We start from the raw sequence: 22299 nt of genomic DNA on the forward strand, positions 1-22299 counted from the left end.
AAATTCAACCTTGGTGCTTCTATCATTGGCACTAGTCCATATATACTGTACATTAGCAATTATCTAATAAACTTAACGGATTTATATAAGAAAAGGCCAGATTTACTATTAGAAGCACATATACGCATTTAGGATTGGGGAAATTTTCTTACCAATTGCTCATGTAATCGACCTTTTCCTTATTTTGTATGCAATTGCTCTAGGTCACTGATCCAACCGATATGCACAAAGTAAGAGAAGAAATTTCCTTCGATTTTAGGAGAGTAATTCATACACAAACTAAAATTCGTGTTACCGACATAATGGATTAAACCCAACTGAAAGGTGCTAGCCAGAGAGAGTTGTGGAGATGTCCTAAACTGAACATATTTAGGGACTGGTAGAGTTCCATGAGAGGGTTGCTAATAGTAAAGGAGAGGAGAGCAAAGGTTTCGGTAGGTTAGGTGAAACCCTAATGGTTTGGGGCTGGGAGAGAACAGTTCGTTTAGAGGGAACTGAAAAATTAAACTTTTGAGTTTAGAGGGAAAATTAATATCATAAAGTAAGGGTGTGAATTTTTTACACGACCCGAAAATTCGACACGAACCTAACACGAATTTTGTGGGTTAGGTTTAGTCTAAACGGGGTCGAGTCAGTTTCAGGTTGAACTCGCAAACCCGTTTAGGTTAACGGATCAGGGTCGGGTCAACCTGCTCGGGTTGGCGGGTTGACCCGTTTAACACATTTATACTATATTATATTTTTATAATATATTTTATGTTATAAATTAAATGGGATGTGTATTTTATGTCATGATTATAGCTTAAAAAGAGAAACTAACATAGATTTTATAATTTAGATATGATATTATTATATACATTTGTGTTTTTAAGTAAATTGTAATTTTAATATATATAAATTTAAGAAAAAAAATTAAAACGTTCGGGTTACACGGGTCATGTTCGGGTCAACCCATGAAACTTCGGGTCGTGTTTGGGTTCATATGTACGATACGATTTTCGGGTTCGGGTCGGGTTCGTGTAAAATTTTCGGGTTCGGGTTGAACCCATGAACATGACCCGTTTATCACCCTTACGTAAAAGTTAAATTTTAGGGAAAGTATTATTAAAAGGTTTAGGAGGGAAAATGGAAAAAAAATAACAAAACTTTTAGTAACATATATGTAAATGTAAAGTGACACAAACCTTAATTAGCGGCATAAAAATCAAATGTCACTAAAAGTCAATGTTAAGCAATGTGGCATACGCAAAGTGCCATGAAAACCTAAATAAGTGGCACAAAAGCTAAATGCCACTAGAAGTGTGTGCCACTAAATGGACTTTTTTTGTAGTGATCTTGCTGCAAACGCCTACGGCGGTTTGGGTCGTCATCCGGGCCAAAAAACGCTTATTTCCATTACTTATTTGCATTTTTATATTTTTTTGAACTATTTTGGGCTTTTTGTTTTAGGCCGTGTGTTTGGCCCGTTATCTTTTTTAGGCCCATTTCGAATTTCGGTTTCTATTTATATGTCCCTCTAGTAATATGAATGATCAGAATTGAATTTTGAAACTATCGAATTTTTCACTTCAAATTCCGTGGCCCTTGGGTTGCAATTTGGGGGTTGGGGAAGAACTACACGGGTATTCGTAAAATCAACGTGTTGATCTTCATTTTCCGTATCACGCGCTACATCACTTTGTGAAGGACTAAAGCTGGAACAGCTGAAGGCTACAGGGGCATAATGAAACCATTCCTTTTATCCACATTCCAGCCCCAAAAGAAATTTCCCCCTTTCGCATATAGAATCTCTAAACCTTACTTGGGGCTTTATATAATGAGAAAAAAAAAAAAAAAACCCTCCAAAACCCTTCCTAGCTACGTTAGCTCATTATATATTTTTTAATCTAAATTTTAGTTTCTACAATACTAACATATAGTTAAAGGAAATGAAAAGTAAAACTAAAAAAATGATTGGTTCTTAGTAGTTTTCTTGGTTTTCAAGTTTTCAATGGTTTTCTAATTAACCCTACAAGACTAACATATAACTTTGATCCAGCCAGTTTTGACCCAAGTTCATGTTCATGCAGTACTTAGCCCGCCAGTACTTAGTTTTACTAGCCGTTTAAAACTTGGCCCCACCTTCAATTGCCCAAAACCAGTCTGGAATTCCGGACCTCCCAAACGGATGAGGCAAGGGGACTACAAACCTCCCGAATCGATGAGGCAAGCCGATTAGGGCTACATCGCCGGGCGTTTGGTTCTTGGCAACCAAAATTGCCAGCTAGATCCGGACCACCACTCTAGCAATGACATAAAATCGACCCCACTTGCACTCCTCTTTTTTCAATTCTACCCGAGTGGGTATCCTCCCTTGCGAGCCTTTCCAAGCCATCATGTTCGCCTATGGTATTGCCTATCCACTCCAGCGCAGTATGAAATCCTCTCTTTGTTGTGTGTTTTTTTCGTTTAGCTCCTCTCTTATGGACTTAACCGTGAAGCATACCTTTGAGTCGGATGCCCAACCCCAAACGTCACACCAGTCTTTCATATTCCACCTCCTTAACAGGCTAAACAGACTACGAAATTCTGCCCATGCCTCCACCAAATTGGGATGAGTTTTCCAAGTCCAGTCCCAAACAACATTGCTGCCCAACTCCATTAGGGAGTGATTAACTATCCAAGAGTCTTCCCAAAATCTGACCTTATTACCTCTACCCATCTTGCACAACAACTTTTGCGAAACATTGACATTAAGTTTCACAAATTCCTTATTGATACCCTCTATAGTCTTCCAGATTCCTGAGCGTGTTTGGTTAACTGGAACGATACTTTTCTTCCAGGAGAGTCCATTTAATGCCTTAATCACTTTCACCCAAAGTTGGTTGCCAACTTCCCTTAGCCTCCACCACATTTCAGTAGAAGGGCTTCGCCTCCCTTAAACTTCCCAGCCCCAACCACCACATTTTCTGGAAGCTGCCATTTTCTCCAAACACCTCCACAAAATAACTTTTCGGCTAATGCCTTCCAAAGTGTTTATAATCTTGATAGGAGCCTTGTAAAGAGATAGGTAATATGTCGGTTCTAAAAGTAACATTTTTCGTATAGCTAGCATTACTCGTACTAATAAATTAATAGAGTTTTACACCACAAATATATTAAAGAACTGCTGCTCATATAGTCCATAACACATGTGAATTCAGTATCAAGTATCTACTTGTGTGTCATGCTTCAATTCCATTAGACCAGACGGTATGGGGGCCGGCTTAGGCCCGGCGCCGGTCCCCCACACCGCCCCCCCGGCCCGGCTAGTCCCAAACGTCTCCCACTCGCCGGTCTCGCCGTGCCTCCATTCTCTCACATATACATATACATACATACATATATATATATATATATATATATATATATATATATATATATATAGGATAAGGATCATGTGAGAAGTGATAGGCTAGTTGAGAAACTTGAGAAGCATTCTGGACCACACATTTTTCTAAGCCTTTCGTAATATACACATATGTATAGTTTAAAATTGACTATATACATATGTGTATAACTCAATATACATATATGTATATAGTCAATTTTAAACTATACATATGTGTATATGACGAAAAGCTTAGAAAAATGTGTGGTCCAGAATGCTTCTCAAGTTTCTCATATAGGGTGGACTTCTTTTAGGATCCCTACCCTATATATATATATATATATATATATATATAGAGAGAGAGAGAGAGAGAGAAAGTATAATGTACTTCAAGGCTTAACCTACATTAACATACATGACAAAAAATATAACGTGCGTTATTATCATAGAACGTGCGTGATTATAGTCCCATGCGTGATTATGTGGTCCCATGCGTGATTATGTGGGCCAATGTGTGATTATGTGGTCCCGTGCGTGATTATACACCTGATCCAACGGTTACCATTGTCTCCTACGTGATGTATGATAAGGCTTTTTGTATGTTAACCTTACTCTATATATATATAGGGGAGAGTTCATTGGGGAACACTAAAAAAGTGGGGAACAGGGGAACACTCTTAAAAATTATACTTAACATGTTAAAAAAAATGTTTTTCTAATTTTTTTTCAGCGGTTTTTCTTATAAATACAAGTAGAAACATTTTTGATAAAAAAAATCAAAAACTATAAATATAAAAAAATGTTTAAAAAACAGTTATATCTTATAAAATTAACTTAACATGTTAAAAATAATTTTTTTTTAAAAATTTTTCAGCGCTCTTTTCTTTATAAAAAAGTGGTGAAACTAGTCTAGCAAAAAAATTTATTTTTTCTAAAAAAACATTTTTTAGCCTTTTTTTTAATTATTTTTTTTAATATTTTTAGTTTTTGATTTTTTTTATTAAAAATACTTCTACAAGTATATATAAGGAGAAGCGCCGAAAAAGATTTTTAAAAAAAATTATTTTAACATGTGAAGTTAAATTTTTAAGAGTGTTCCCCTGTTCCTCACTTTTTTAGTGTTTCCCAATGAACCTCACACTATATATATATATATATATATATAGGACAAAGATCCGTTAGGAACCACCCTTTATTGCGAGAACCGCGAGAACCAGTGTGAACACAAACAGTAATACCTAAAAAAATCTAAAAAACACCCAAAAAATTTTTTTTTATTTTTTTCGCTACTTTTAGTATCCAAAAAAAAAACTTTTTTTTTTTAAATTTTTTTTTTAAAAAAAAAAAAATTTTTTTTGGCTACTAAAAGTAGCGATTTGAACATAAAAAATAGTAAAAAAATAAAAAAAAATTTTAGATTTTTTTTTTATTTTTTTAGATTTTTTAGGTTTTTTGGGGGGTTTAGTTTTTAGCATTTTAGCTTGGGGGGGGGGGAGGGTGGGGGGGGTTTAGGTTTTTGGGGGGTGGGGGAGGGGGGTTTAGGTTTTTTTGGGGGGGGGGGGGGGGTTAGGTTTTTTTTTGGGGGGTGGGGGGTGGGGGGGTTTAGGTTTTTTTTTTGGGGGGTGGGGGGTGGGGGGTTTAGGTTTTTGGGGGGTGGGGGGTGGGGGTTAGGTTTTTTTTAGGGTTTTTTTAGGTTTTTTTAGCTATTTTAGCTTGTGTTCACATTGGTTCTCGCGGTTCTCGTAATAAAGGTGGTTCTCGCATGAACCTTACCCTATATATATATATATATATATATATATATATATATATATATATATATATATATATATATATATATATATATATATATATATATAAAGGGGTTCATCCCCCACCCCCTTAGGTCCATCCCCTTCAAGCCCTCCTACATGACGGTTACGTGACGGCCCATCCCTTGAGGATGAGGCTCTCCATACCCTTCAGTCTTAGATAATGCTAAAAATCATGTCAAACAAGAAATCAATACATCATTACATCATGCTTCAATTACTCATATTAACTTTAATCCGCAAAAGAACTACGAACACATCTTTAACTGTCAAAATTCAATACACACATGACACGGACTCACTTTTTTTAATTTTCTTCATATACCTTAGTAAAAAATACACAATATATCGGTTAAGTTCAAAGTTCAAACAAGTTCCATTCCAACAAAAACCAACTCTTTTGAGTTACGTGTTCTAATATCTTCAAAAGAAATTATATTATACATAATTACTTTCTTTTATTTAGAAGCTTGAAACACCATTATAATAAGTAGAGAAAAACATACGGTCTTCTTTGGTGGGCTCAGTTCAGCACATGGTTTTGGTGCTTCTTAATTGGGTGGGTTAGGAAGTTGTTCTTACCATTAATCATTTGTTTTAGGAAGATCAAGCTATGAGTTCTACACCAGTCAATCTCATTTCAGAATGCTTCATCAAACCACTGGACGAGCTCTCACCTGAGGCAAAGCAGCCTATCCATTTCACACCTTTTGAGCTGGCCTGGCTCAACTTCAAATACTCCCAAAGAGGTCTCCTTTTCAGAAAACCACCTTCACCAGATTGTTTCTCAATAACCACTTTCTTGAATCACCTCCAACACTCTCTCTCCGCCACCCTCACTCATTTCTACCCGCTCGCCAGTCGTTTTGCCACTAGAAAACAAGAAAACCCACCTTCATATGTCATCTACTTGGATCCAGAAAACTCCCCTGGCGCCAAGTTTATTTACGCCAAGGCGGGAGCCACAGTATCCGACGTACTTGACCCACCCGACGTACCTTTACTTGTCCATTCGTTTTTTGATCTTAATAACGCCATTTGCTATGACGGTCACACATTGCCTCTGTTATCCATTCAGGTACAAAAGGAAGGAAAAATTACGAAATTGTTGGTTGACCAAGAGGGTTTTCAATTTTGTCACCCTCCTGCGTCCTTGGAAGGATCACTCAGCACGGGAAGAGTCTGCATGTTATGTTGATGTGTCTATGTCCCTAGAGCTGACACGTGTCTGACACGTGTTCGACAGACCACTCCCGTGCGTCGGCGGACCACTCCCGTCCATCGGCAGACCACTCCCATGCGTTGCGGACCACTCCCGTGCTTCGCGGACCACTCCTGTGCGTCGGCAGACCACTCCCATTTTGGCTGACTCTTCGGACATACCGACAGACCACTCCCGTGCGTCGCGGATCACTCCCGTGCTCAGAGATCCTTCCAAGGACGCATGAGAGTGGCAAAAATGAAAACCATGTTGGTCAAAAGACAAATTCGTAATTTTCCCATAAATGTTTGGTAATTATGGTTGATATTTATACAATGTAGATATTTACATAATCAACCGTCTACTATGACTAATTACAATGGGTCTAATAACACAGGTGACTGAACTTGTGGATGGAATATTCATCGGTTGCTCTTTCAACCACATGGTGACCGACGGGACCTCTTTATGGCATTTCATGGCTGCTTGGAGTGAGATATTTAGATCCGGAGGACAATCAGTTTCTCGTCCTCCGGTATTCAAGCGATGGGTGCTGGATGGATATGATCCTATAATCAATCTCCCCTACAACCATCAAGATCAGTTTATTGAACGATTTGAAAATCAAACCTTTAAAGAGCGATTCTTCAGTTTCTCCACAACGGCCATCTCCAAACTCAAAGCAACAGCAAATTCTGAATGCAATACGCAAAATATTTCAAGTTTACAAGCCGTGATCGCGCTTTTATGGAGGTGCATCACCCGTGCGCGATGTCTACCACATGATTGTGAAATCATTTGTTCGTTGATGTTTTCTACGCGGGCAAGGTTAAACCCACCTTTGTCGGATGATTATTTTGGTAACCCAGTTCACATTGTGGGAGGCAAAGCAACTGTGGGAGATTTGTTGGCTCATGGTCTCGGTTGGGCGGCTTTCTGACTACACGAAGCCGTGATAAACCACGATGATAAAGCAATCAAGGAAGAGGTTGAGTCATGGATAAAAAGTCCGGTGATATATAAACGGATTCACCTGTTTGGTGCAAACCTTGTGCGAGCTGCGAGCTCACCGAGATTTGACATGTATGGGTGTGAATTTGGATTGGGTAAAGCGCTTGCGGTTAGAAGTGGGTGCACTAACAAATGCGATGGGAAGATAACAATGCATCCGGGGCGAGAGGGTGGCGGTAGCATGGACGTAGAAGTTTGCCTTTTACCGGAATATATGAAAAATATTCAATCTGACCAAGAGCTCATGAGTTATCTAATGATAGACTAAGAGATGAGTCTGCTTCTGTTGGATCTGGTTTAGGATCGGTCCATGATGGGCGCTAAACCCGCGTTAACGAGTCAGTCACATTGTTAAGTGAATGTGTCTTGTTTGTTTCCGTATTTTCTGTTTATCATTGAATTGGTCTATTGAGTCTGTAAGCTATTTATGGCTCTTCCTTTATTGAATGAGATATCACTATTTTGAGAGTCTATTCATACTTCTTGCGATCTTTCAGTTTCGTTACTAGAAGCCAAAAAGAGGAACAAAATAATGGCTTCCAGCATCCATATGTATAACTTGACTCATAAGGTCAATATAACTAAATTCTAACTAAAGTTTCCATATGATTTTGATAACTTTAAAAACATTTAATATACCTTTAGCAATGTTTGTGGTAAATGAAAATTCTAAGTTTGACATCCAACCCTTCCGGGATCTCTAAGCTTGTCACCTACAAAACCATAAATACTTCACAAAGTTTCACACCCAATCCTCCGGGATCTTTAAGCTTGTCACCTAAAAAACTATAAATACTTCAAGTAGATATCACACCAGAAAAAAAATATAGTTCAGTAAGATTAAAACATTAGGATTAGGATCAATTACAAAGGATCCTTATTATAAGAAGTGTAACAAGGATTTATAAAGTGTCAAGTGTCCAATAACCTAAAAAAACCACTACACAAAAAAAAAAAAAAATTAACATCCACCATCACCAAAAACCTAACCCCCCCCCCTCCCCCATCACCCACCCCAAAAAAAAAAAAAAAAAAAAAAAAAATTACCGGGAGGTGGGGGTGGGTGTTTAGTTTTTTTTAGATTTTTTTTAGGTTTTTTTTTGGGGGGGGGGGGGGTTAGGTTTTAGGTTTTTTTGGAGTTTTTTTTTGTGAGGTATAGTTTTTTTTTTTTTTTTGCCCGAGGGGTGGGGGGTCGGGGATTTACGTTTTTGGGTGGGGGGGGGGGAGTTAGGTTTTTGGGTGGTGGTGGGGTGGGGTGGGGTGGGGTGGGGATGAGTGTTTAGGTTTTGGGTGGTGATATAGTGGGTTTAGTTTAGGTTATTGGACACTTGTCACTCTATAAATCCTTCTTACACTTCTTACAATTAAAAGTCTTTGTAGAATAACTTAACCCTAAAACATTATACGTTTCGGATAAAAAAAGCCTGTGTCACATGTTGTTTCAATATTGGTGCTTCTCCTTTTAAGAGCAAGTGCCATATGTTGTTCTTGAGATAGAAGTGCATCTGGATCAATCCTTTTTCTATATCAAGAATTCTAAGACCTTTTAGTAAAGACATGCTATGTGGAAGATGACTTAAAATTGCATGCATCAGATTTAACTCTTCCAAACATTTTAAATCTCCTAGGTTCTCCGGTAATTTATCAAGCTCATAACACAAAGAAAAGTCAAGTTGTTTGAGATGTTTTAGCTTACAAACGCTACCTGAGAGATGTTTATCTTTTGAATTTGTTATATTTAGTTTTTCTAAACATTCCAGTTGACCAATGTCTTTAGGCAATTCCTCTATGCCACATCTTGTGAGGTTAAGAACTAAATGTTATAAATTACAAATCCTTCCCAGGAGACTCTTGAGCATTGTACATTCCAAGAGATATTGATAAGTGAGTTCTTAAAGTTTTTCAATAAGACATTTCTTTGTGTTTTATGGCCATTGCGTTTTTAAATTAAGACATTTCTTTGTGTTTTTGGTCCATTGTGTTTTAGAAAAAAGTCATTTTTTACGTTTTTTCCATTGCGTTTTACACAACTGGGCTTTCGAAAAAAAATTCGAAAATATAGTAATAGTATACTCGTTTTAAAGATTAAAAAACGCTCGTTTTTTGTGTAATTTTTATAAAAAAAATAATGTCGTATGAAAGAGTTATTAACGTTTAAAAAATGAGGGGAATTGGAGGAGAGAGAAACTATTGTCCTGGATTGACTAGAATGTCTCTACACAAACCCACGCACCTCCTTTTATTTTTCTTCAATTTCACTCATTTAATTAATCTTAGCTTTTGATTAAATCAACTGATAGTCAATATCACTTCCTAGCCTTCCTACCCAAAAAAAACTTCTTATTATATCCTAACCCCTTGGGATCTAATGAATGATGATATATGTATTTGATTCAATTAAGGAGAAGAAGAATCAGGAGTATGGGTGAGGGGTGATGCATCCATTGATTTAGATGAGGGAATCTATATGGATGAACGGAGGGGATGTTCAATTAGACGGTGATAAGTTTATATAGGGGTAAATGGAGGAGCGTATGAGAGAGAAATGTCTGTAAACTGAACGAACGTGGTGAGAGAATGATGGAAACTGCTAAACTGTCGCGCCCTAAAAAAACTGTCAAATTTTGGGAATTAATATGGCTGAGATTTAATCTCACAAATAACTGCCAAGATTGAATGGCCAAGATCATATCAAAATCAGTTATTTTTGTCAAAATTGGCAGTTTCTTAGCTGCAAACAATATAGTAATAATTACCACTTACCTGGAAATCATACCCACTAACTTCCAATGCTTATTAAAAACAAGAAAATATTAAGTGTAATCTATGTATTATATATTATAAAATATCTTAAAATACATACACTAACCACTTTTTCTTATATAACACGAACTTTTTTTTCTTTTATCAAGTTTGTATTTTTATGTATCTACTCCATTTTTGTATGTTTGTACTTTTTCTTTTATCAACTTTGTATTTTTATGTATCTACTCCATTTTTATATGTTTGTTTTATTTAAAAAAAATGTTAGGTGTATATGTTTTATCAAGTTTTTAGTTTTATGTATCTACTCCATTTTTTGTATGTTTGTTTTATTTAAAAAAATGTTATGTGTATATGTTTCAAGATATTTATAATGATACAGTGGTTGGGTTAAATTTGCTTATGTATTTTATAGCTATACTAGCCTAAGACCCCGCGAGCTTCGCGGGTGGCTAAACACCAACTAAACACATAGAATAATTTGAACTTAGAAGCGTTAAAGTGTGATTTGTTAAGCCTAATATTTTGAGACAGTTGAGCACGTCCCAATAGTACATCTACATAATGTTCGTTACAAATTAAGTTTTTGTCAACTAAACCTTCATGATGTTTTCATGATGTCTTCTTTAACTCCACTATCGCATTCATCCTCTGACATTATCAATTCCAATCAGGACGACCTAGAAATTAAAGCTCTATTGCTAGATTATTAAAAAGAGTTAATTAATGTTTTCATCCATGTGGTTTGTCAAAAATCACTATTTCAGTCCATTAGTTTAAAAATTGCGATTTCAGTCCTTGTGGTTTCACTTTCGTAACCATTTCAGTCCACCTCGTAACCATTTCAGTCCCTGTACTTATAGAATAAATGGATTGAAATGGTTATGAAAGTGAAACCACAGGGACTGAAAATGGTCACGAAAGTGAAACCACACGGACTGAAATCGCAATTTTTAAACTAATGGACTGAAATAGTGATTTTTAACAAACCACAGGATGAAACAGTAATTAACTCGAAAGAGTTAATTACTGTTTTATATACATGAAATTAATTTGAAAAAAAGAGATTCTTACTTAAGTGTAAGAACAACTCAAACAGGTTCTAAGAGATATCAACTCAAACGGGTTCTAAGAGAATCTAGCAATGACCAAGAGAGATTAATGCAACATTTGGAAAAGCGAACATAAGTGAGCTTAATGCAACAATATGCAAGCCACATACAAATGAAATTACTTTACAAAACATCAACTTCTAGCAAGCCCTATAATGTCAGTAAGGGGCCACAACAATTACCATATATGTTAGACAATTAGACAAGTGGCCATGATAGACTAAGTACTGACAGCTGTTTACTACTTTTTTAATCATGAGATCTTTTCTGTTGATGGCACTAAGTGTAAGGGTGAGCGGGGCACTACGCGGTTCACCCAACTCACGCCCCGTCATACCCCGCGGACACGTAACCCGGTAGTGGGCTGGCTCCGCGGACACGTGTCACCAAATGCCCAACCCAAGCCTCAACCCCCGCCCCACCATACCCCACGGCCTTAGAGCATCCCCAATAAGGGATGTTTTTTCATATTTTTTCTAATGCCAAGGTGGCACTTGCCCAACCAATCCCCATCTTTCTCTCACTTGCCCCTCTCACAAACACATTTCTTCTCTCTCTCCTCTCTTCTCTCTCCTCTCTCCTCTCTACACTCACATAACTTTTCTCTCTCCATTTTTTCTCATTCTTCACCACAAACATCTCTACACCCTCTCTCCTCCACATCACTCTCTCTCTCCCTAAAAACACCAACAAATCCTCCTATTGTGGATGCTCTTACCGCATAAGGGAGAGAGAGAGAGAGGGAGAGGGTGGCCCACCATATCTCTCTCTCCTCCACATCACTTTCTCTCTCCCTAAAAACACCAACAAATCCTCCTATTATGGATGCTCTTACCGCATAAGGGAGAGAGAGAGAGAGGGAGAGGGTGGCCCATCATATTTTCAACCAATCAAGTTATTTTACTTTTTTTTCTTTTTGAATAAAAAAACAAGTCTCCTAAGATAGGAGTGCCGCAATCAAATTGAGGGTGTGAGGGGAGTTAAGGGGAGAGTTGACGTGGCGCGTGCTGATTGTTTTTTTGTAAGAGAGGTCACTCCCCCCATACTATGTTCCTGAGACTCATTTAACAGGGGGAGGGAAAAGAGATGAAAATATGAAAAACCATGTTCCCGAGTTTCATTTAACATGGGGAGGGGAGGGAAAATGTAAGAAAATATGACCAAATATGACCATATATATATTCATCCTCCCAAATTGGAGAGATTAGGAGAGAAAATTTTCCTTCCCCTCACCTCCCCCTGTTAAATGACTCGGGAACATAGTGTAAGAGAGGAGTGTCCCTCTCACCCTAATCAGTAGAAAAAGCTTGCAAGTTTTGAGTTATCAACAATGATTTCAGAGACTTTAGCTACAAACAGGGTTGGAATTACACCAAGGTCATCTTGGTATCAAACATAAGAAAGAAACATGACACAAATCAAATAATACAACGACCAAGGTCATCACAAACTTAAGAATAGTTTTATTTCGCCCATCCAGCTTCCACTAGTTCCCGCTTTAATCCTTCACAAAGTTTCACATCCAATCCTCCGGGATCTTTAAGCTTGTCACCTACAAAACCATAAATACTTCAAGTACATATCACACCAGGAAAAAAATTATAGTTCAGTAGCCTGTGTCACATGTTGTTTCAATATTGGTGCTTCTCCTTTTAAGAGCAAGTGCCATATGCTGTTCTTGAGATAGAAGTGCATTTGGATCAATCCTTATAAATGTATGCATCAGATTTAACTCTTCCAAACATTTTAGATCACCTAGGTTCTCGGGTAATTTATCAAGCTCATAACACAAAGAAAGGTCAAGCTGTTTGAGATGTTTTAGCTTACAAACGCTATCTGAGAGATGTTTATCTTTTGAATTTGTTATATTTAGTTTTTCTAAACATTCCAGTTGACCAATGTCTTTAGGCAATTCCTCTATGCCACATCTTGTGAGGTTAAGAACTCCTAAATGTTACAAATTACAAATCCTTCACTACAAGAAAAAACCCCTATAGGGAGGACACCTATAGGGACAACAAAGGTCCTCTCTATAGATCACCCTATAGAGACGACTTGTCGTTTCTATAGGGTTTTCGTATCTTTTAAAATAGGCTACCTTATAGAGACGACATATCCTCTCTATAAAGTGAAAATAATTTTTTTTTCTTTTTTTTTGTTGAATTGGAAACTTTAAAAAAACATTTTAACTTATAGAGACGACATGTTGTCTCTATAACTTTAAATATTTTTCTTTTAATTTAATTTTATTAATGATCAATATGTATGAAAATTAAAATAAAACTAAAAAATAAATTTTAACCTATAGAGACGACATGTCGTCTCTAACAAGTTTGACTATTCAAAAAATTATTTAAATTTAGGCGGCATAATTTCCCACCATTCCAAATTTTTTGTGAGAAAAAAAGGCTAACCTATAGAAAGGACATATCGTCTCTATAGGGAAACATAATTTTGTTTTGTTTTTTTAGTTTTGGTTAATAAATAATTTATTTTTTATTTTTAACTAAAAATGTATATAACCCTATAGAGACGACATGTCGTCTCTAAAATGTTTGAAATAAAAATTTTAAAAAATAAATAAACTAAACTTTAGAAAGGATATATCGTCCCTAAAATGTTTGAAATAAAAAATTTTAAAAAATAAATAAACCAACCTATAGAAAGGACATATCGTCTCTATGGCGAATTGTTTTGTTTTTTAATTTTGGTTAATAAATAATTAAAAATACTAAAATGTTATTCGCATATAGAGACAACATGTCGTCCCTAATAAAAAAAATTAAGTTTATTAATTTATTTTTTTTAACCAAAAAAATATATTTAATCCTATAGAGACGACATGTCCTCTCTACAATATTTGAAATAAAAATTATCAAAAGTAATAAACTAACCTATAGAAAGGACATATCGTCTCTAAAATGTTTGAAATAAAAATTATCAAAAATAAATAAACTAACCTATAGAAAGGACATATCGTCTCTAAAATGTTTGAAATAAAAAATTAAAAAAATAAATAAACTCTACAGAAAGGACATATCCTCTTTAAAATGTTTGAAAGGTAAAAAAAATCATTTAGGAGGCAAAATTTCCCATGAATTCATGAAAGTTTTAAAAAAATTAACTAACATATAGAAAGGACATGTCCTCCCTATAAGTAAAATTAATTAAATTCAAAAAAATATTCTAGAGACGACATGTCGTCCCTATTTCTTATTTTATTCAATTATATAATTATCACTTTATTAAGTAATAAACAATTAGGTTCTATAATAAAATTAATTTTATTTGGTTTATTAGATGTATTTGAACTTATATATATATATATTATGAATACTACATAAATATAATTTTAAATAAAATACATAAATTTAAAAGACCTACATACTAAAATATAAAAAACACGTAATATCAAACATAATAAGATATTTAATTTCATCAAACGAGCAATCTGCATTCGATGAACGCCCGTCTTCCTATTGATATGTGTATATGTTATGTGTTCGTATATATGTGTATGTGTGTTAGTGTATGTATGTGTGTGTATGTGTTGTATGTATGTGTGTGTATGATGTGGGTGTGTATGAGTAGTATGTGTGTATATATGTGTGTATGTGTGTATGTATGTACGTACATGTGTGTGTATGTATGTATGTATGTACGTGATGTATGTATGTTTGTGTGTGTGTGTGTTTGTGCTAGGGGTACAAACGAGTCGTGCGACTCGCGAGCTGCACGAGATCAGCTCGGGATAAAGCTCGAAACGAGTCGAGTCTTGTCGAGCCCGTGCCGAGCCTGAGCATAAAATAAAGCTCGTTTATTTATCGAGCCTGACAGGTGAAGCTCGTCAGGCCTGTTCTTGAGCCTTAGTGTAATATTTGTTCTTTATAAATATTTAATTGATCTTGATAAACTACTAACGAGCCGAGCTCGAGCTCTCACAAGTTAATTGATCTCAAGCTTTGTCCAGCTCAGGCTCATGTATGTGTGTTCGTGTTTGTGCGTTTGCGTATAGGGTTATTGGATTTTATCACCACTAACTATTGACTATTTGTCGCCGCAACCTCCAACTATCACTTTGACGCCCTGACCGTTGCTTAACATTTAGTGTGTTTTGTCACCACCTCGTTAATTGATCACTAACTTTTGATATTGGTACTATACTTTTGGGGGTGTCATATGGACCTTAGGAAGTTTTAGGGATCGTAGGACACCCTAAATGTATAGTAACAAGATCAAAAGTTAGTAATTAGTTAACGATGTGGTGACATAACACACTAAGTGTTAAGTTGGGGGTGACGGACGTCAAAGTGATAGTTGAGGGTGGCAGCAGACAATAGCCAATAGTTGGGGAGATGATAAAATCCAATAACCTTTGTATATATGTATGTGTGCATGTGTTAGTGTGCGCGTGCGTGTGTGTATATGTAATTGTGTACGTGTGTGTATGTGTATGTGTTATTGTACGCATGTGTGTATGTGTATGTGTATGTGTATGTGTATGTGTACGTGTACGTGTACGTGTACGTGTACGTGTATGTGTTAGTGTTAGTGTGCATGTGTGTGTATGTATATGTATGTATTTATGTGTACATATGTGTGTGTTAGTATAGGCATGTATGTATGTGTTAGTGTATTCATGCGTGTGTCTGTGTATGTAATTGTATGTGTTAGTGTACACGTGTGTATGTGTTAGTGTGCATGTGTACGTATGTGTATGTATGTATGCGTATGCGTATGTGTATGCGTGCATCCCCTTTGACCACCTTTTGGTTGCACGAACCCGATCGTCACTATAAGCCCAATTAAGTTTATTCATTTATTTTTGTTTTTTAACTAAAAATATATATTTAAACCTATAGAGACGATATGTCGTCTCTAAAGTATTTAAAGTATTTAGAGGAGTGAGACTACCTGATGGTTACGGGTCAAACTTTAAAAGTAAGGTTTCTTCTAATAATTCAAATATAACCGGGTTAAAGTCTCATGATTATCACATCCTCATGCAACTATTGCTACCAATAGGGGTTCGAGCAGGTCTACCTTCAGATGTTTCAACAGCAATCACTAACCTTTACATCTTCTTTAAAAAAATATGTGCACGATCTTTACATGTGGAGGACATGCGAAAAGCACAAAAGGAAGTGGTTAATATATTATGCAATTTGGAATTGATATTTCCTCCGGTATTTTTTGACATAATGATCCATCTAGTTGTTCATTTACCGGAAGAAGCTATTCTTGGTGGGCCTGTCTTTATGAGATGGATGTATCCTTTTGAAAGATACATGAAAAAGCTAAAGGGCTATATCGGAAACAAAGCCAAACCCGAAGGCTCAATAGCAGAGCGTTATATTGCAGACGAAGCATTGACATTTTGCTCAATGTATCTTGAGGGTATGCAAACCAAATTCAATCGCCCTGATAGAAATGCAAATGCTGGCATTCCGAAGAGGCAGTTGCATGTGTTTTCATCACAGTGCCGACCAACTTCAAAGAAGCAAGTTAGAATACTTTGTCCAGAGGCCAAAAAATCATTAGAATGGCTTGTATTGAACAATTGCGATGAAATTAAAGATTACAAATCGTAAGTATTTTTTTTAACTTTCTTTTTTGTTATTATGATAAACTAATTTGAAGTTTTTGTCTCCCATCCAGCAAATTTGAATCTGATTTTCTGGAGGGCAATATGAAAAAAGAATTTTCCACTTGGTTTAAAAATAAAGTGAATCTTTCTTCGTCATCATCTATGTCTTTCGACTATACCAAGGAATTAAGGGCATTGGCACATGGCCCATTGAAAGCGTATTCCTACACCGCTTGCATAGTTAATGGTGTTAAATTTGTGGTACACGATCGTGATGTCGAAAAGGCTACTCAGAACAGTGGCGTTGTTTCAATAGGAGAAGATGGTACTACATTTTATGGTCAACTAGAGGATATCATAGAGTTGATTTATATAGATGGTTACTCAGTTGTACTATTTTGTTGTAAATGGTTTGACACGTCAGGTGCGAGATTAAAAAAGAAAAACAATATCACGACTATCGACATTAGCCGTAAATGGTTTGCTGGTAATGCATGGTATGACGATGAACAATATATTTTAGCCACACAAGCTAAACAAGTGTTCTATCTCCAAGATCCTTCTTCTCGAACCACCAACAATTGGAGGGTTGTAGAAGACGTTCACCATCGAAAACTTTGGGATCATCCAAGTATGAGTGTTGTTAATGAGATAGATGTACTACACGACACTCAATCATCTGATTTTAACTTGGTTGTCGACTCGAGCTATGAAGTTGGTGAACCAAGTGCACGACTCGTTGATGATGAGACAAATGTCTTACGAGACACTCAATCAATCCAATGTAACTTGGTTGTCGACTTAGGCTGCTTGCCCATGAGGACACCTATTGTCCCGATTGTGGACGATGAAATGGTCGTTGATGATGATGAAGATGACATGTACACTTTAGACAAGGATGAGGAAATGAACGAGGATAAGGACGAAGATGAGGAAGAAGAAATGAATGACGATAAAGACGGCGATGATCGTCTAAACACAATTTATAATAGTGATGATTCTTATTGAATGTATGTCTATTATTTATTTTTTGTTAAATTGTTAAAATTTGTGATTTATGTTTATTGTTTCTTAAACCCATCTGAATGTATCTTTATAGTTTAATTTTGTTCAAACTGTTAAAATTCATCATTTATGTTTACTGTTTAGTTACTTTACATTGTTTGTTTTTTTTTGAAGGAATGGCCGATGTTGCACGATCACACGGGGGGACGGTGGGAACGAACGTCCTAATCGGAATTCAAAACGGATCCGGACAGGTTGCGAGTCATGTAAGTTAATTGTTCAAACCTTTACTATAAATATAGGTATTAATACGATTCTTGTTTTTATTAATTTTTGGGTTTCGGGTCGGGTCGGGTCGGTTCTTGAACACAAGAAAATCCAACCAAACCAGTGAAATAAAAATGTCCAAGTTAAATTAAAAGAAAAAAATTAAAGTGCAGGTTGTGCAAATGTACAAGTTAAATTAAAAGAAAAAAATTAAAAAAAGTTACTGTAGCACAGATTTGACATAGCACCATTTGACGGATGCGACAGTAACCATAAGTTTTTTTAATAATATTTATAATAACATATTCTGTAGTCATAGTTGTTTTTTTTAATAATATTTATAAAAAAAGTTACTGTAGCACATATTTGACATCACACCATTTGACGGTTCTAATGCCACTAGATAGTGTTTAATCGGAATCCGTTAATATCTTTCCTATGACTTCCTAGTTTCAAGAGACTATGTATTTGAACCTTTTCCGGGAAAATGAATACAGTGGTTACAAAATCATTGTCCGTTAATATCTTTCCATTTTTTTTTGTTCCTTTTATGCTGATTTATACACTTTACATATAGTTTTAATGAGGCCCTGGTTGTTTTTGTTAATTTACTAACTTTGTTGTTTTATTTGTCAATGTAGCACAATCTAAGAAAACACGTGGAAAGGCGAACAACAAAAAATTATATATTAAATTTAGAAACAACAAAAATCAGCCACTACCCGTTGAGATTAGTATAAGGGGGGGTCAGTATAAATTTGTCGGAGATAATGCCCAGGATATTATACGGATGATATCAAATGAAGTTGCAAGGGTTGCTCCTTTTTATCACCGTACTTGGCAGCGTGTTCCAGATGAAACAAAAAGAGATATATATACCACAATTTATGTAAGTTTACGATCTAATAGTTATTTTAATTCGTATTCTTAATTTTTATATGTTTTCTAATTACTACTTTTTGCAGCAATATTTTGATCTTGTTTCGTTTGAAGACACAAGTGAGTGGCCAGGTGTACAGCTCGGAATTCAGGCCGAGTGTCAAAGAAGCTACTCGACACGGAAATCGAAATATAAGTCACATTATGATACATATGAAGATGTTGAAACTGCAAAGAATAATCCGCCGGACGACTTTGCATCTGAACCAGAAAGGTGGATTGAGATTATTGATCGGTTGTACCAAGATCCGAGATATATAAACCAATGTGAAAAAAACAGACAAAATAGAACAAAATTGCGCTATACAAGTTATCATGGAACTCAGTCATATGCGCAAAAACGACATATGCGGGTAAGTTGTATCCAAATATGTATTAAGTGTCATATTGAAATTGTATTAATAGTATGTTTGATGTTTACAGCTGCCCGGGCACACAAATCCTATTGAAGGTTTTAAATCATCCCACAGGAAAGAAGACACGGGATGGGTAAACGAGACCGCATCATTGGACCATGTAAGCAAAAAAAACTTGAACGAAAAATGCATTAGTATGCTACTGTTACATATTTATGCAGTATTTATTGCACACAAGGGTAAATTTGTCTTTTTCTATTTTAAGGACTATTTGTGCAATAAATCAGGTATCTTTTTTCTTCTTATATATATCAGATTTTCTTTTCTGACCTAATTTTCCTGCATTTTAATCCATTCAACTCGTTCTTCATGTTGAAATCTGTATGTTTTCAAGTGTTTTTGATCGAAAACTTGCTTATAGTTCGTGTAGATATGCGCACTTCATGTATAGCATCTAGTCTGATTGCGTTTACTGTTTTAGTGATTTTCTATGCTAATATGTTAAATTTGTTGGATGATTACATGATTTTGCACTAGATGCTAACTTTTAGGTGATAATTTGATAGAAGTGATGAAGTCGTATATTGTTACGCTGTTGATTTTTCGGATTCGCTCTATTCGCAGGAGTAACGACTTGCTGAGATGCAGCTGGCGTGTTACGAAGATGCGATAGAGCGAATCCGAAAAATCAACAGCGTAACAATACACAGCTTTGTCACTTCTATTAAATTATCAACAGCGTAATAATACTTCAAGATATGTGCATCTGATGTTTTTATTCAAGTCCCTTGTGCATCTGATGTTTTTTTTTTCAAAGTGCCATGTGCATCTGATGTTTTTTCTTTGTGTAATTGCGTATCTAAATGCTGCAATTCTAGAATCAAAGTGCCAAATTTGCAGTCAAACCAGTTCTGACCCGGACCCGTTTCGACCCGAAACCCGTTCTGACCCGAACCCGTTCCGACCCAAACCCGTTTTGACCCAAACCAAAACAACCCTTTTTTTAATTGACCCGTTTTTACTCGAACCCGTTTTGACCCGAATCTGTTTTGACCCATGACCCGATCCGACCCGACCCGACCCATTTGCCAGGTCTAGAGTTAATATAAACTTTTAGTTGTGCGGTTTGTTGCTAGTAAGGGTGATTTGTTGAAATTTGCGAATTATTATTGCTTAGTATTTATAGTTCAACAGGTTGGTTATTCATTTTATAGTGGTAATGCTTCCGAAATTTAGTAAAAAGTTGACATAGGTTTATTCTATATATTGTTTATGCAGGAAAAGATTCTAGCAGAAGCTCGAAGGATGGAACGTGATGTTGGTGATTTATCACCAAATGATCAAATTGAATGTATGAAAAACGCTCTAGGGGAAAGGCATGGTCATATAAAAGGTGTTGGACATGTGGTGAGAAAGCCAACCCCGGAGGTGTCCTCAGGTAGACAACTCACCCCACGAGAATATTGGCAACAAAATGTTGGTAATGTAATTGAAGAAAATATTGCAAAACGAGTGGAAGAACAAGTACAAAGAAATGAACAAGAGTTTCATAGACGAGTTGAAGAGCAAGTTCAAAGACAAGTTAACCAACAATTGGCACAATTGCAAGAAGAGATGCGGCAACAATTTAACCAACAATTGGAAAAAATTACAAGTACTTTTAAAAGAAAGGAGCAAGTTATAAATAGACAATTTCGACTTCTACCTGGTAATCGTGGTGATAGTAGTGGTAGGCGTGATTATAGGGGTGATAGTAGTGGTAGTCGTGATGGTAGTGGTAGTCGTGATGGTAGTGGTGATGATGAAGATGATGGTTAGCTACTTAGTTTAGTTTGTGTTATGTTGGTATGTGATTTAGATTACTTTGTTTTGTAATGCATGTTTAATGTATGACATTTAGTTGTGTAGTTTTGTTTAACAGGTTTAAATTTGTTTAATTATTGGTATTTTTTGTTTAAAAACCTGGAAAAACAAAATTTTTAATATTTTATTTTTTTTTATTTTTTTTTATTTTTTAAGACTTATAGAGAGAACATGTCGTCTCTATAGCTAAAAACAATATTTGACATTTTTTCAAAGAAAATCTTATAGAGACGACATGTTGTCTCTATAAGTGAAAAATTTATATTATTTTATTTAAAAGAATATCCTATAGAAACGAAAAGTCGTTTCTATCGGTGAAAAAGTTGAAATTATTTTATCTATATTAAAATCCTATAGAGACAATAAGTCGTCTGTATAGGTGAAAATCTGTTTTTTTATTTTTTATAAAGAAAAACATATAGAAAGGATAAGTCGTCTCTATATGGCTTATATGATTTTATTTTTATTTTTTATGAATAACCTATAGAGACGACATGTCGTCTCTATAGATGATTTTTTTTATAAAGAAAAACCTATAGAGACAACAAGTCGTCTCTATAGGGCTTAAATGTTTTTTTTAGTTTTTTAAAGAGAACCTATAGAGACGACATATCGTCTCTATAGGGTTATAAAAATTATTAGAATAAACATTTCTTTTATTTACTAAATATTAAGTTTGATTTTTAATTTTTTTTTGCACAAACTTGTAGGGACGACATGTCGTCTCTACAAACTATTCTACAGCAACGACACCTTTAGAGACGACTTTTGAAACCTATAGGGACGAGGCTGTAGAGACAAATGTTATAGAGACGATATGTCGTCTCTATAGGTGAAAAAGGCCTATAGAGACAACATGCCCTCTCTATAAGCTGAAAAAATGTCCTCTCTATAAGGTTTTTTTCTTGTAGTGCCTCCCAGAATCTCAGGAGACTCTTGAGCATTGTACATTCCAAGAGATATTGATAAATGAGTTATTAAGTTTTTCAATAAGACATTTCTTTGTGTTTTCTAACCATTGCGTTTTAGAATTAA

At 35.7% G+C, this 22299-nt stretch overlaps 2 protein-coding genes across 2 annotated transcripts; both read left to right on the plus strand.

The window, feature by feature from the left end:
- The first annotated feature begins 5773 nt into the window (after positions 1–5773).
- On the plus strand, positions 5774–7813 carry LOC110935766 (uncharacterized acetyltransferase At3g50280). The gene is made up of 2 exons (XM_022178113.2): positions 5774–6238; positions 6759–7813. Exons 1-2 carry the CDS (start codon positions 5774–5776, stop codon positions 7299–7301), a joined length of 1008 nt encoding a protein of 335 aa, XP_022033805.1. The 3' UTR covers positions 7302–7813.
- A 10186-nt stretch (positions 7814–17999) lies between these two features.
- LOC110935764 lies at positions 18000–21274 on the plus strand. Its single transcript, XM_022178112.2, has 5 exons — positions 18000–18105; positions 18748–18995; positions 19072–19398; positions 19469–19561; positions 20680–21274. Exons 2-5 carry the CDS (start codon positions 18897–18899, stop codon positions 21217–21219), a joined length of 1059 nt encoding a protein of 352 aa, XP_022033804.2. The 5' UTR covers positions 18000–18105; positions 18748–18896; the 3' UTR covers positions 21220–21274.
- The last annotated feature ends 1025 nt before the right edge of the window (positions 21275–22299 follow it).

The sequence above is a fragment of the Helianthus annuus genome, chromosome 4 (genome assembly GCF_002127325.2).
Source record: "Helianthus annuus cultivar XRQ/B chromosome 4, HanXRQr2.0-SUNRISE, whole genome shotgun sequence".
NCBI classification, from domain to species: domain Eukaryota; kingdom Viridiplantae; phylum Streptophyta; class Magnoliopsida; order Asterales; family Asteraceae; genus Helianthus; species Helianthus annuus.